At 37.2% G+C, this 16,168-nt stretch overlaps 1 protein-coding gene across 5 annotated transcripts in view; it reads left to right on the top strand.

Moving 5' to 3' along the window:
* Positions 1–9,435, top strand: part of mical2a (microtubule associated monooxygenase, calponin and LIM domain containing 2a) — a 48,235-nt gene extending 38,800 nt beyond the window's left edge. For 3 of the 5 annotated variants that reach the window (XM_038701949.1, XM_038701941.1, XM_038701943.1), the window contains 3 exons: positions 1,849–2,029; positions 2,124–2,200; positions 2,281–3,018. In XM_038701949.1, the coding sequence (XP_038557877.1) occupies positions 1,849–2,029; positions 2,124–2,200; positions 2,281–2,688 (666 nt within the window). In that variant the 3' untranslated portion in view covers positions 2,689–3,018. Of the gene's footprint in view, positions 1–1,848; positions 2,030–2,123; positions 2,201–2,280; positions 3,019–4,297; positions 4,506–7,518 lie in introns of those variants that run through there. The other 2 variants (XM_038701944.1, XM_038701945.1) reach the window with 2 other exon arrangements.
* Positions 9,436–16,168: the final 6,733 nt, after the last annotated feature.

Below are 16,168 nucleotides of genomic sequence, written 5' to 3'. Positions count from 1 at the left end.
ATATATACATGCCATCGTCGGTCCGATGGCAGTTTGCTAGACATCGCCCAACCCTAATGTCAATCACAATATGAAACAATGTGAAATGCTCCTAGTGATGAACCTACAGAGAATTACCACCAGAATCTGCAGCTCACCTCGGCATTACAGAGCATTATAGTGAGTTTTAGCTCACTGTTTAGCTGTCAGACTGTAACTTAACTATTTGGTCCACTCTCAAGCCTTGTTCATTCTGCCGCGGGTTTTTCAGTGAAAAAGCTCTAAAAACCCTGTACACTACCGCTCAGCACAAACAGCAGAGAGACTCAGTTAGTAACTAGCTGGTGACATAGCGGAGCATTTAGCAGCAACAAGAGCTACATATGTCCCTCAGGTTTGGTGGAGACAAAAGCAGATCTAAAGAGAGTGAATTTGAACATACTTTCATCAGGAGGCTAGAATCATGAGTGTTAATTAATGCTGATGTTGCTCCATAACTATGTGATGTGTAATATGCTTGCTAACAAGTTATCAACATAAAAGGTGATGATTGTTCAATGGATCATAACTTGTTTCTTCTGCCACCTTGGTGGCCAAACAAAATGTTATTGTAGCTTTTGTCTGCTGGTAAAACACATTTTTTGCATTAAATATTTCCTATTTCCAGTAATTTCTATAAAATACACTAAGTTTATTAGGTACACTCTAATATTTAGTCCAACGCCCGCCTATATCAATTAGAAACAACTGTCAGTATAAGAAAGTTTAACAGCATCACAAACTACAGCCTAAACTGTTAACTCTAAAAGTTTTAAAGTGATAATTTATAAAGGATTGTTGTATTAGGCTGCCTTGGATAAACTGGCAAGAAGAGTTCATGTTCAAGATGTTATGTTTGTTCCCATAGTGAAGGCTCAACATATCTTCGGCGTCCCAAAGGCAGCACACAGAAATCCTCCAGATACAAAAGGAACTGTAGAGGGACTGTTCTCAAAAAGCTTTAAAAAGAAGCATCGTAGCCCACAATTTAGACTGTTGTCATGTATCTTCTCAATTATACAGACAGATTTATACAAAAGGCCTGCTGCTTTGCATGAAAGCTTTGCTTTTAACTGCTGTTTTGCCCCGTGTGCTTTTAATTACCAGCAGTCCTCACAGAGGAGAAGCGTGTGTTCTTGTGGCACTTTGTGGGTTTCTCTGCTCCACCCATCCCAAACAGCCTGCTCCATCTCAACAGCCAGATGTTATAGCAGAACTTACACTAGCTTAATATAAAGGAGCAACTCCTTATACACATTATGATATATGTTTAAATCAAATTTGATTCCTGAAGAGCAATTGGGAAAATATGTAGACATATTAGCCCCTAAAAGTCTTGGTCTTGTCTCGGTCTTGGTAAGCTCTGGTCTTGACTCGGTCTTGGTTTGGGCTGTCTTGACTACAAAACAAAAAGTCTTTACTCTCGGTCCACTAACCAGCTTTTTGAGCTTGTGTTAAAACTATGAATAGCAAAAATGGAGAGGCGAAACTAGATAAAAAATATTAAAGATAGACAGGCTTTCCGGCAAAGGAATGTTTTTGGCCAAATAAATGGTAAAATAGTTTGCATAATGTATAATAGTTTTAAAAGCCAGCAGTAGGTGTTAAATTCATGAATGTTTCTGACAGCTGTTTCAGTGTTTTTATGTTTATTATGTATTTTTAATTCCTGGGTTTAGGTGGCGGGAAAGAGTAATTAAATGGGAAGATTTAAGTCGGTGTTTTAGCTATAGTTTTGTAATGTCATGGCATTAGTGTTAATCTTCATTGGCTGGCATTATTTCACTGCTTTTCTTTTCACCATCACTCCACCTGCTCTCTGGTTCCCAGGGTGGCTCGGTACGAAGGGCGTTCCCCCCGTCGGGTGACAAGTGCCACTCGTGCGAGAGGCGAGTTTATATGGTGGAAAGGGTCTGTGCCGAGGGGCTCTACTTCCACAGGGAGTGTTTTCGCTGTTCTACCTGCAGCTCTGCCCTGCGACAGGGAGCACACGCCTTCGACTCTGAACAGGGTTCGTATCATTGAATGTCACCTGTCATCAGTATTGGATCCATGTTACCAAGAAAAACAACTATTTCATTTTGATATTTGCTGTAATCTTACAGGGAAATTGTACTGCAAACTTCATTTTGCTCAACGCAACAATGGGACAAACCTACGGAGGAATTTTTCTCAGCGCTCGGTGAGTACGTCTAACAATATCCGTCTTATATTGAACTGTAAAATATCTAACGTCTCTGTCCGTCACATCCTCTGTCTTAGAATCGTTATGGCACTAGAGTTCAGGAGCGATGCGCTGATGATGACGGACAGAGCTCCGAGTCCAGCAGCACGGCAGACCTGCAGAGTCAATCCTCAGCAGGTACCTTCAGCTCGTTCATAAGGAAACGCCTGAGCTGGCCCCTGGGTGTGATTCGCACTGTGTGTAACACCCCCTGGTATCTGTCCCGCCGTGTGCATGGTATAGCACAGGCCTTTGCCGGCCACCTGAGGGACAATGCCCAGGACTATGCATTCCTGTATGAGCTACTGAGCATGAGCTTGCCCTTGCTGCTTGTTTTACAAGAGGTACTGCTGCAGATGTACACAGAGGCGGTGTCTGATGGCCCCAGCTCTATACAGCCTCTACTGCTGTGGCTGCAGGAGCATATAGGTCAGATGGTCATGTAGATGCTCTGCTGCTGTTAATATCTGACCCTGAACATGACTTTAAATGCCATTAAATCTGTGGCTGACGTGCGCATTAGCTGGAGTGTTCTCGTCTTAGTGTTCTAGTAGCACAAGCACCTTTTTAAAGTTTACTTGCCTTTTATGATGATACTGTAGGTAGATTTGCTCTCATTGTATTGGATGCACTTGTGCATCAGCCAAAGAAGAGACACTGTAGGTTGCTCTTACAACTTTTCGTAGCTTAGTACAGCACATTGTCAGATAAGAAAAGCTGCACCAAATAAATTTTGCAGTGGGTTTGATGTGGAAACTGTACTGTACTTGTAGGGTTAAAATGTTAAACAAATAGATTTAAGGTAGTTAAAATGCAAAAAATAAAACAGGCCACAGTCAGTGCATTAAAGACTTGAGACTGCTGAAATGTCCAATCATCATTGCTGTAAAATTCAACTTTTTACAAACTGTCTTGGAAAATGGATCCTGCAGTTAAAATTGCTTAACTCAGGTTATGACTGACAAACTTGCACTTTATGTTTGAGAACTGCCTATAGATATAGATCTATATATATATAGATCTATATCTATATCTATCTATATATAGATCTATATCTATATATATATAGATCTATATCTATATCTATCTATATATAGATCTATATCTATATATATATAGATCTATATCTATATCTATATATATAGATCTATATCTATATCTATATATATATATATATCAACAACTTGCTCATTATGTTCATACAGTACACTACTCAGTTTACTTTCATGAACTGTATTTATAGATTTTTCTATATATAACAACCGAAGAATCTCTCTGTTCTGGTGAGTTTCCTTCTCAGTATTTAGTTTTACTTTGCTGCCATCTACTGTTGAATCTCAGAAACACCACCGAGGCTAAATGAGATACCCCACGCCTTCAATTTTTTTTTAAACCTCTTCCTGTATAACATTATAGACAATTACGTTTTATGAAGTATTTTCATATTCACTGTAGACAGTAGACACTGGTGAGCATGCTATGTTGTGTTTGCCTCTCTTGCCATAATTTTAAAGCACGTTTGTTGGATTAACTGCAAACCTCTTTGACTGGAAACCACACAGTTGCCTCCTATTCCGACACACTATCTAATGATGCTTCTGAGGCACTTTAGAGGTTTAGAGTCTTGTGTGTTTCTTTATAAAATATTTGAAAATGATATTTGCAATTATTTTAAGTGTTTGTAATGATATGATATGCTGGATATGCAAGATGATGTTTTGTTATCAGCTACCTAATATGTTGAATTACTGAACCTGCTACATGTAATATGAGCATTATATCTGGTTTACAGTGCGGTAAAAAGGGGTGGAAGACAGTGTTTTAACATACCAAAGAACTGTTCTCACATATACTGACTGTAACATTTATTTTATACATCGACGACAATCATGCAAACTGTATGGTGCCAACAAACAAATATCGTCTTCATTGTGAATGTCAGCGTTTTGTTTTCATAAACATTTTCTACTTCTGTGCTTTCAGGTGTTGTTATTCATGTCTTCCTTTATGTTCTCTGTGTTTTAGATCATTTTTTTCTCTTTTCTTCTTATTCAGCTGAAGCCTTTTATGAAGTGAGTGAGCCAGCTGGATGTTTAGGAGAAATGACATTTTGAAGGTGATCACGTGCATGGGCACATGGTCGTGTGTCGTAACTGCGATGTGGCTGCAGATACTGACGATAAATAACAGACCCAACATGTCTGATATGACGTAACAACATTTACAGCGCTGAAGTAATTAAAGACGTTCCCTATGAAGTGACGCTGCTTTTTACGCTTTTTTTTTTTCACTAAACTGAACTCATGACTAATGAACGGCTTCAGTGTTTGACATTGATCCTTAAGCTGTTTTGGGAATGAATTTGTACTAACTAAGCTTGGGTCAAGACCTCTGAATTGTTGCCTACATCTCCTCTTATTTTTAGTGATGTTCCAACTTTTTTTGTGAACGTATTCCTCTTGAAACATCAACTTTTAAAATCAAATCAGCAAAGTAATATCAGTTCACTGACAAGTTCTGTAACTATTAACCTATTAACCAATAGTTAACAAAACCCTTTCCAGAAGGTCCATGCAGTACTGTTTTGGAGCTTTTAATTGTATTACAATATCTTCCTCCATAGACAGAGTTGCCCAGTTGTCATAGATTTGTAGATGTTCAAATTTCCATTTTTCTGAGCACTTCCAGTATGCACTTTAACACATTTCTGGTTTCAAGGTTACATTTTTACAGCTAACATGAGAAACCCTAAAGTGCTGGAAAAATGAAAATTTGAACATCTGCTTTTCAACTCCATATACTGAATGTCACCTGTCATATTCAACAATTTACCAATATTTGGTGAAATTATCTATGTCCCAGTGAGCTGATACTGCATTTTAAAGAGGCACCCCCCGATTTTACTCGTCAAAGTCTGTTTACAGGTGTTGGAGAGTAGCTACTGCATATGTAAAAAAAAAAGGTTGTATAAAGCCTTTTGTGGCTCTAGAGGGAGCTACATGAAATCAGATAAAGTGATGTCACTTGAGTCAGCTGGGGCTGAAGACCATCCATCCATCCATCCATCGTCAATTGCTTATCCTGCGTACAGGGTCGCGGGGGTTGGAGCCAATCCCAGCTGGCATCGGGCGAAAGGCAGGGTACACCCTGGACAGGTCGCCAGTCCATTGCAGGGCGGGGCTGAAGACCACAAGTTTGAAAATGAATGTTAAATGAAAACAAACCAACACTGTTCGGTTTCCTGTAAAACTCACCTCTGCCAGTCCACCTGTGAGGTCTGAAAAACTGTACTGTTAGTCGTCAAATCAACAAGTTGTTATTAAATAATTTCAGTACTTTTAAACCTTTCAAAATGACCAGCAGGTCTAAAAAGTTTTAGACTGTTATACAAGGTGTGACAACATCATGGAAAGGATCCCTACGAGAGACTCCCGGTGACACCCTTTGTCTTTAACAAGAAACAGAAGGCTCGCTCAAAGACAATTCCCGCTCTAAGATCTCATGAGAGGCAAGTTGTGAGATTCTTGTGTTGGTGTAACGTTAGGAAATAAAGTCTTGCTTTCTTCGTCATCTTCCTGCAACAACTCACCTTTCACAAGATTTCAGAGCGAGAATGTCCCTTGAGCTAGACTTCAGTTTCTTGTTTAAAATAAAGGGTGTCACTGGGAGTCACTTGTCATTTCGACACCAAAACAAGTGAAAATAGGCCCAGGTGTAAGAAAATATCCAAATTATCCTTTCATGCCTGCAAGAAACACAGACAGACCTCCAAAGTATTTCTGCAAAGTCTTCCCTCATTGGATGATGGAAAGGAAAACAACAGATATTGTAAAACTCATTACCACCATTGAGGAGCCTTTGAGCAAGGCCTTTAAAGCCTCCATTGGAGCTGCTCTGAAGCCATCAGATCAGACTGTGGTTGTAAGTGGCAGCTTCCAGGTGTGATGAGAATTGTGGAAAAGAGCATATTGTTCTCTGTGACACTTCACCTGGATAAGTAAGGTTTAAAATGTGTTTTCATCGGTACAGTTACATTTCCACAATGACATGAGAATAACAGCAATGAGCTACTTAACGTTTCCATACAAAGGTTCTATAAAGCACCAATTAGAGACACTTTCACTTTCACTGTGTGTCTTGGCCTCTGTAACTTAATGTTTTCTTTAAGCTGCCTTCAGGACTAATACCTAGTTTATAAAACACATTTTTATTTCTTTGCCTCCTCTTAAGTTATTTAAAATGAAAAGGCACTTCTACGTTGTGTTAGAATGTGTTCAAGAATGCACTCAGAGCTCCATTCACTTAAAAAAAATCCTTGACACTTCAACACCAGTTTATATTCTGTTGAAATCATAATAATGCCTATGATAAATTCTGCTCGTCTACTGTACTCTTCAAGTGTAGAGAACATTAAATGGACCAAAGGCATGACATACTAATCCATCACAGTGCATGAGTGTGTACTTTTGGATAAACTGCATTCAGTTCAGAGCTTATATAAGTCGATGTTTCAGAGTCATGCAAGTTATTTTGTTCATCTCATCAACGTTGTGTAAGTCTAGAATGAAGATGTATGGGTGTATATTTTGAGTCATTTTGGCCTGTAATACTTTATAGAAAACAACATTTAAACCAGAAGTCGTTCTTTATGTACCAAAAACAAAAACATATCTAATCCTTAACTCTTTTTCCCTAATATGTTGGGGCATCTCTTGAAATTAATCTAGCTCTTTAATCTATACTGAAGTGATTTTTCAGTCTCTAAAACCTTATTTTATAAGCTACCATTGAATATAATGAAATATGTGTCTATCACAATGTATCAGTGAATCTCTACATACTCTTGCAAAAGCTGTCTTTTACGGTAATGTTGAGGACAACACAACACATCATTGGTCTTACCCAATAATTCCTTTAGATAATCAGATGTTTATTCAATTAAATGGAACTGAAAGATAATATATTCAATATATCTTTCACACTGAAAACAAAGTAAACTGAGATAAAAAAAGTTCTGATCATCAGCCGCCTGAACAAGTTAGTGCTTTTTCCTCTTTGCCTCAACTTTTTCATGAATTTCTAATACTGTTAGTATGACTGTTACACCTCAAGGGTCCTTAAAAATTTCAAGATAAAAAAAACAACTTAATATGCCCTCTAAATTAATACCTCTCTTTCAGTCCGTAGAGAGCTGTCAAGAGTGTGCGTGTCTCTTGTGATGTACAGATTCCTCAATCCCCTTTTCCGACGTTTGCTTCCTTTTGTTTTTCATTCAGAAGCTGCCGCACAAGTGAGGCATCACTTCACCCGCTGAGGCCTGAGAATGAAAGACTAGTGCTAATCATGACGTCATTGTATATAACTGTTTATAATTAATAGTGACGTTTTTGTAAGTGTGTTAGAAATGTTTTCTTGTGTTTTTGAGTGATTCCTGGATTGCCTTTTGTGCTGCCATAATGCTTTTTTAATCACAAAAGGCAGATGTTGTTACTGACTTCTGACATTGTTTTATCAGATACAAAAGACTTGCGGGCTGAGTTTTACTGCCTCACCATGACAGTAATTGGAAACGATCAGAAAGTGCTCGTAGTGGTTGTTTTTGGAACCCTTGGTTTTAAATAGAACAGTGCAGTACTATCTAAAACTCAGCGCTGAAAACTATTTAAAATTGTTTGTCTGTATATCAAACTTTCTGTCTGGTTAATAACATTATTTTTGCAGCTTAATCTTTAAAAGAAAAGATCCTGTAGAAATATCAAGTCTTTCTTACTGAGCTTGACCAACACAACTCTCTCTCTAAATTCTAAAAAAAACAAAAAAAAAACAAACAAAAAAAATAACCAACAACAACAACAACAAAAAAAAATCTAAGCAACTTTACTGTACATGAAAAGGTGCCTGACATGGCTGTTAAAGCAAATGTTCAAAATGTGTTATTATCCACAAAGGTGTGAAAGTAGCTGTGAAGAAATGTTAGCTCATGAATAGTATGTATTATCTGTTATATAACTGGAATAAAAATCTAGTTAAAACAAAGTACATAATAAAATATACTTTGCCCATGTCGTCTTTAGTCTAAAATCTTGAAAAGAAAACACTTTGTGCTGCCACTTTGTGGTGTGAAAACATCACTGTTAGACAAATGTAAAATAGTCCTTGGCTGGACAAAGCCAGTTCATGTTCTGAATGAAAGTCATTATCTCCTTGATTGGGTAGTTAAACTTAAACTAAGCAGAAAGACCAAACCCTTTTTGAATTGAAGAAGCGAAGATTTAGCTGGATGGTACATGTGGAGTAGTCTGAATGTTACTTCTCTCACCTTATTCATTAATATATACTTTAAAAGGGGAAAACAAATTCTCCAGTAGTTTGTAGTATAAATCAAATGCAGGTATTAAATGAAATAAATGTGTATTTTACTAATCCAACACAGTGGATGAGTGTGTGCCAGTACTTAAGAACTGAAAAGTCGTTCAGAGAAGGTTTAACCAAATGTTTTAGTTTATTTCAGAGAAGAGGTGGGTGCTGTGAGGTTCTGGCTCTGAAGCGACAATACAGAAAGTTTCTCTACAAGAGAGTTGTGCGAAATATGACTTAAGGTCATTTGTGACACTGAAGGTTCACCGATAGTCAGAGAGCCTTCAATTTAAATGCAATGAAATATTTGAGAGCTGCTTTTGAAAAGTAGTCCGATCCTCTTGGTGTCTGTCTGTCTTTAAGTGTGAGGTTTTTAGTATTTAAAGTTTTTTTCATGTGTGCACAATCTTTTCTTTTTAATTTTTAAATGGCTTGGAGAATGATGAGAGCCTCTCAGCTGTAGAATTAGTTATAAGCATTTATTTAAAGTATCCAGGAATCTGTTAAAACTGAATGGCTGAATAAACACATCCACATTGTTATCTATTAATTTATAAAACATTGAATTATCTAATTTATTGTACAAATGTATGCAGTATTTTGTTCTTTTTCTTTGCACAAAAATTACAGATTTGGGGGAGAAGGGCTGCTCTTTTTTCTGTATGCATTAGTATCTGGAATTTAGATCTTTGCATATCTCAGTTTGAAAAAAGTGGAAAGAAAGTTTTTTAAGGTATTAATGCAGTATATCACTTGGGTTTGCAATTGACGAAGCAGAAGATTCCATAAATTCTTCATGTCAGGTTATGTAGTTGAATTTTGGTGTTCACTGTTTCATTAAACTGATTTTTCTTGTGGGTTCATTTTGGCCTCTTTCACTTTGATGTTTAATTCGGTATGATCATTGCTCTGTTACACATAAGCCTACCAAGGTATTTTTTTTCTGCTTATGATCCCAATCCACTGTCTGACACACATGTCCAGACAAAGCTTGGGAAACGGCGCCCCTCACACCACATCTTTAGTTTACTTGGTTAGTTTCGCTCAAATCCACTTTACACTAACTGCTCATCACCAAATGATAAGTTAGCTACTAACTGGTGAACAGATATTTACCTCTGCAGTTCAGAGCTAAAAGAATGTGAATATTGAACTTACACTCGTCAGGTGACCAGAAACATGACTCCTAATGATTTTGCTCTGCATCTGCTGGATGTGTAAATAAGCAGTTTTAAATGGTGAAGATATGTCTGTGTTGTCTTCCCAAGTGGCCAAAATAAACTGTTGTTGCAGGTTTAAATATTGTCTGTCCACAAAATACCAAAAAAGGTTATAGAGTATTTAACCATACAAATATGTGATTAAATAATAAATTTGAAAAACTTGAAAATCACTGTAACAAAGGACAAGGACAAAAACACAGGTGGTTTAAGCAAGGTCAAATCATTCAGTAAGCCTCAATGAGCTTTTCCATCAGCTGGAATATTTATGTGATTGCTTGCTGATGCTCCGAGGGAGCTAATATTTATATACATTTTATGACTTTATTTAATTACTGTTTTTGCTAATCTAAAAAGTGTCATAATATCAAATCTACAAAAACAGCTCTGTGGATACAAAGTATAGTGATAACATGATAGATGGACATTCAGTTCATTTTAAGAGAGAATTTCAATACACAGCTGATGAGTTGACTAATTTCAGACAAAATGTTCATGAAGTGGCTTTAGTTTAAGGCCACAGAAATGTCCTGCTGAAGTCCGTGCACTTTGTTACGTGTGCATCTCCCGTGGAGTGCCATCTGTTTACTGACCTTCTTGTAACTTATTTATTTTTCACTGATAAATTACCTTTCCTTAAATGCACAAAAAGCAGAATAGAAAACAAGTTTTACAGTAAAAATGATTAGCATTCAAGCAACAGAGCAATCAAAGCCTGAAATTGCATTAAAATTACAGAAGCTGTGAAAGTTGATGAAAAAATAGAAAAGCTGGGATGAGATGAATCTAAAAATATAATGTCATTATTTTAGCACTTTCACACAAATCATCCTTTTAAACAGTCAAACACAAATCTCTAAACTGGAGGAGGAGAAGACACTTGCCAGGCTGCTGAAGTGAATCATATATATATATTTTATTTTAACATTCATGTTTACATTTCCTCTAGGGAGAAAATGATCCTCTTCCCAACAGAAAGGAGAATGGAAAGGAGAACAGCTGTCATTTAAGGTGATTTTCTTTCCCACACTTTTAACCATTAAGAAGGGCATTATAAGGTAATATTCAAACATAATCAGTTAATGGAACCACTGCTGCTTATGCCATAGAAGCAAACCAAAATAAATGCTAGTAGAAACAGGCCCACGCATAACAGAGGAACTGATGCTCTGATGAACAAGCTCCCTGTTTCATGTTGACAAATGTAAGAAAAGGCTGCCGATGTCACCCTATAACTTCTTAGCCTGATATAACAAACCACTCAAAGCGTATATGTGACTATCTTGTACGAAGTAATAGAACACAGAGAAATACATTTAAGACCCTGCTGGATAGATGAGTAAAACATTGAAGATGTCTTCAGTCTGGGGATGCTCTAGCGAGTGAGGCTCCTCTCTGTCTGCATTGTGCGCCTGCTTCAGCCTGTTTGACCAGAAAGCAACGTCATAGGAAATGTCTTTTTTTTAAATGTCTTTAATCATAATCAGGGGGCAGGAAAAGTATCTTGTGCATAAAAAATCTGAAATCAGAGTAAGATTGTAAATACAAAAATTACTGAAATTAAGTCACTAAAAAGAACATGAAATCACTGGCAGAAAGTAGTCTACATGTATTGGTATTTCTATACATTTTCTACATCTACTCCTCTACATTTCAGAGGAAAATATTGTACTTTTATGCCACATTTATTTTATAGCGTAGGTTATTGGCTATTTTACAAATTACAAGTTTACATACAAAACATAATAAAAGGAAGGGGCTGAAAAGACAAAATGAGCTCATGAAAGATAAATAAAAAGCAATCAATCCTGTTTTAATTAAAAAAATTTATTGATGCAAACTTTTTGATTCCTCTGATAATCCTTTGCTCTCTTTTGTTGGTTTTGTTGCTCTATAGCAGTATGCTATATAAGAAATTCTTTCTTTCTTTTTCAGGGGCAGATTTCAAACTTCAGCCCTCCAAATGTGAAAATATGCCCCAAAGAATTCTGTAATAATTTCTTAAATCAGCAGAGTATTAACTGAAAGAATATTGTTGAAGATCCTTGAACAAATCGTAAGCTCCTCTTCTGAATTTAACTGGTGCTCGGAGCATAATACAAACATTGTAATTGCATTTTTTAAAACTCAAACACGACATCCTTCAACACGATCAAAATCCTTCAAATTTTTGCTTTTCTCTTGAGCCCCAAAAATCCCATCAACCCGGCTCAAATTATGATGCTAATTTGTATGTGATGTTTTGTCAGTTACAGATTTTTGACATTTTTGTAATGATTACTTCTGTACATCTGGAATTTTGATGTGTTGAATTTATGCAATTTGGTATTTATGCTCTATTAACGATATTTTACTTTTACATGTATTAATTTAATTAAGCAATATTTGATGAAGTGAAAACCAAAACTATATTCATAGCCAGATACCATATGGGTAATACATATATATATGTATAGATTTTGTAATATGGGTAAACTGATCCTTTGATAGGATCACTAAGCTTGCCATTGACAGTTCTCATTGGTTCAGTTTATAACAATCCAGATAATTTCATTCAGATATCTGTATTGACAGTGAGTTTGGCCAGACCTCTTTGAAAAATATCATGACGAGATACTGAATGAGCTGCAGGTCTGGCAATGGTAGACTATTTGAAATATCTATAACTAAACTAACCAGTGAATGAAAAGGAAGAAACATGACTGAATTTGGCAACTGAATACAACCTTGGAAAGTAAAACCTGTGACGCAGAGCCATGAACGCTCTATTCTTGTTACACACATTTGCTTTAGCTATTTCCAGTAAAACCCACCCAGTCAGAGGAGTTCTTCCTGGAAACAGCTACATGTAACTGTGTAAGCTGTAACACAATCACATGTATAAGCTCAAATCTTAAATCACTATTCAGGTAAATTATTTGGAAATAGAGAAACACATTATAATTGTATTCTTTTTTTTTTGTCATGAAGAGTTTTGTGCAAACAGACACAATGATGAACTACAGGTGCGCAGGTGGGTGTGAGAATCAGGTGGTGGCTTAGGACGGTTTAAAGGCCTGTTGACTGGAAATGTGGTTGACCAAAATCTCGGAATGGCTAACGTTTGCTCTGAAATTATTTTTCATTGAGGACTAGTGACATCGGTATGAGAGGATTACAGTAAAATAAACTCTCAGGTCGGTATTACCAGGGTAATAATAAACTATACACAACACCAACTGTTTTGCATTTTCCTGATCACTCAGTTACTTATCATTGCTCCAAAGCAGTATGTTATATTCTCTTTGTTCAGCAAGTCCCCTGGTTTGTTGACCTGATTTTCCTGCCTGTTAATCTTGTTACCTGCCTGTTAGTGGTCTCCCAGTATCCTGCCTCAGCCCACCAGTTTGCTGCCTACACTCATCTCCCCCTGTGGCTTTCCACCAGCCAGTGTTCACTAGTCTTCAGCCACACTCATCAGGTGCCTTCAGTCTTCCCCAACAGCCCCTTCATGACCCCCTCTGGTTTCTGCTGACCTTCACGGGTTGAGGTTTCAGTTTGCTTCAAGTGCAGCGTAAATCCTCCCCCTGGCTGCAAAACTACTACCTGGTGCCTCCTTGATTTCTCTAATACCTCAGACATCTCTGTCTTTGACGAGCCTTACTACTCTCAAAGCAATGTATTGTACAAATAAATGTCTGACACACATGGTGTTGCACCAAGAGAGCAACAGCACGTCAGCATATGACTGCTGTATAAACTAGTATTAAAGTACTATACTACTATAAAGTACTCCACTGCAGCACTCCTCTAACACTGTCACACTCACGGTGGACAGTTCGAATCAAAGGATCAAAATTGATGCAGCAGAATGAGAGATATCCTCTTTTTTATTCCATTCATTCGTCCTTCCTCTTAGTTTGGGTTGAGGATGCTACTATAAATTGAGCCCTGGATTTCTTGCCAATCTTATCCTCTGACATTTAAGCTGGGATAGGGACAATGCATTTCAATAGCCCCATTGTTCCGAACCACTATCATCAGTAAAGCTCAGGACCTGGCAGCTGTGCTTTTTCACCAAAAAGCAGAAAATGATCACCCATAATCAGACATCATACACCAAGATGTCTTGAACAGCCATTAGGTGTAATTACAGTCCTGTATCTGCCTTTATATGCCACTGTATTCATATCAAATAAGCCTTTCCGCACATACTAAGACCATAGCCCTGTCTGTCCTTTATATAGGACAACAGCCGTTCTGGCAGCAGTTAAGAAAAACACCCACAGAAAGGTAAGCTTGGCACGACCAACACTGAGGATGAGTAGTTTATGTCTATTAGAGGTTCAGGAACTTGTATGTGTTTGTTATTGATTTGTGCAAAGACTTCAGAACAGGAAAAACTATCAAATCTTATCTATGTGTCCACTATGAACACTGCTCTTTTGCACATTCATTCTTCTTACTTGAAGTTTCATCCATTTCACTGCTGAGATTGTGTGCCAGAAGTTTGATTTTACAATCTTTTAAAGCAGTATGCCTTTATTAAACATATATACCAGCAGAAGGTGAAAGGTTTCTACAGGAATCATCCCATCTCAAATGTTTTGTAGGTCTGCAGGCCCCACTCTTTTTTTGCCAGATTGCAGAAATTTGATGATGCACTGATTCTTTTTGATGGCAGGACATAAAGGTTCGGGTTCAGGGTTAACTTTGTTGCATTATACAACATACAGGATGGCTATGATGGAAAATAGAATATAATAAAACAATAAAATAGGCAATAAAAGGGAACAAAGTATGTAAAGGTAGCACTAAAGCAAGAAAAAAAAACAAGGAAGATGTACCAATGTACAAACAGTACATATAGAAAGACACTTGAGGTATAGTGAGAACGAGGATAGTGCAAAGGAAATGTGCAAAAGAAGAACAACATAACAGAATAGTTGAATGTAAATTTCACAGATGCATTGCAGCGTGAGTAGTGTGCAAAAGTAAGTATAACATGTAAAGCAGAGGTTTATGAAAAGAGTCATTTATTTATGTTTGAGTGAAAGAAGCTCTGCAGTCTGCTGGTATGGCAGCAGGTACTTCTGTATCGGCAGCAGAGTGAACAGGCTGTGGCTGGAGTGGATATTGTCTCATTGTATCTCTTGAGCAGCAGAGCCCTGCAGTCCACAGCCCTGCACATCCTACGCCAGTTTGTTATGTGTCCAGTCAGGATGCTTTCTGTTGCTCCTCTGTAAAAGTTAACAAGAACTTGGCACAAAGCTCTGTTCTAAAAGCATGCATCTGTGTGATATCACAAAATCCTCTACCTCTGATGCAATCTGCATGCACATCTGGTGATAATCACATTTTAAACATTGGTTATGCAATAATCTGTCTTTAATGTCTGTGTCCTGCTGGCAGAACCTTCTATTGAATAGACAGCTGAGCTGCCACAGAGATAAAGAGATTTGTAAGCAACTAGGTATACAAACGGTTTAAAACTGTGATGAAAACACAGAAACGGCTGCAGCAGCATATTGAAAAATTTGAACTGTTAGGATTTTGTAACAACTTCATAATTAATCAGGCGACCCATTTCTCACTCATAGCCCTTAATAACCTCCACTAGAGAGTGCAAGAGTGTGAACATAGTTTACATGAATATTTATGTGCTTGTAACAGTATGATGTATTTTCTTGGTTGCTATTTTGTTTTATAGAGTTGCCTGTGTGAACTAGCGCACATCTGAGCTTCACTCGCATTTGATTTTAAACCCTAAATCATAAAAGTATGGTAGCACTAATTACACATAATGCAACTTCTCAAAAACAAAAGAAAAAGATAAAATGTACTTTTTCCTTCCACATATTCAGATGGAGCCCATATGCCAAACAAGCTACTGATGGCATCTGTACAAACTAATCAACCATCAGCAGATGACAGATTGTAGTGAAGTGGGGAACACAGCAACACAAAGTAAAATGAGTTAGCATGGCCAAATATACAGAATATAAAAAGACAACTAGAGTGTAAATGTTTCCATGTATAAAAAAAAAGAAACCTGATCAGAAGAAAAAAAAATATTTTGACACTGCATGTGGAAAAAGAAATGGGCTACTAATATCTGGGTCCAGGAACACAAATATGTCCTTTCATTAATTGTACAAAAACACAATGTTTTATTATCACAATGTCAACTCATATTTAACAAGTCTGCCATGATGAACTATTAATATGTGCTACACCGAACCAGTCACTGTGGTTCGTTTCTGCACAATACAACAGTAATTTTCATTCATTAGGACTGTTGATAGTCAACTACAGACCCAGCTGCTATTTGATGGAGCCAGGCTTAATGACCAGAGTGGTGGTTCAACTG

Source organism: Micropterus salmoides, unplaced genomic scaffold (assembly GCF_014851395.1).
Source record: "Micropterus salmoides isolate LMB-PRFRI ecotype aquatic unplaced genomic scaffold, ASM1485139v1 Ms_hic_scaffold_6, whole genome shotgun sequence".
NCBI classification, from domain to species: domain Eukaryota; kingdom Metazoa; phylum Chordata; class Actinopteri; order Centrarchiformes; family Centrarchidae; genus Micropterus; species Micropterus salmoides.
The sequence above is the reverse complement of the archived record's forward strand: the minus strand, read 5'-3'. Positions and strand labels throughout refer to the sequence as shown.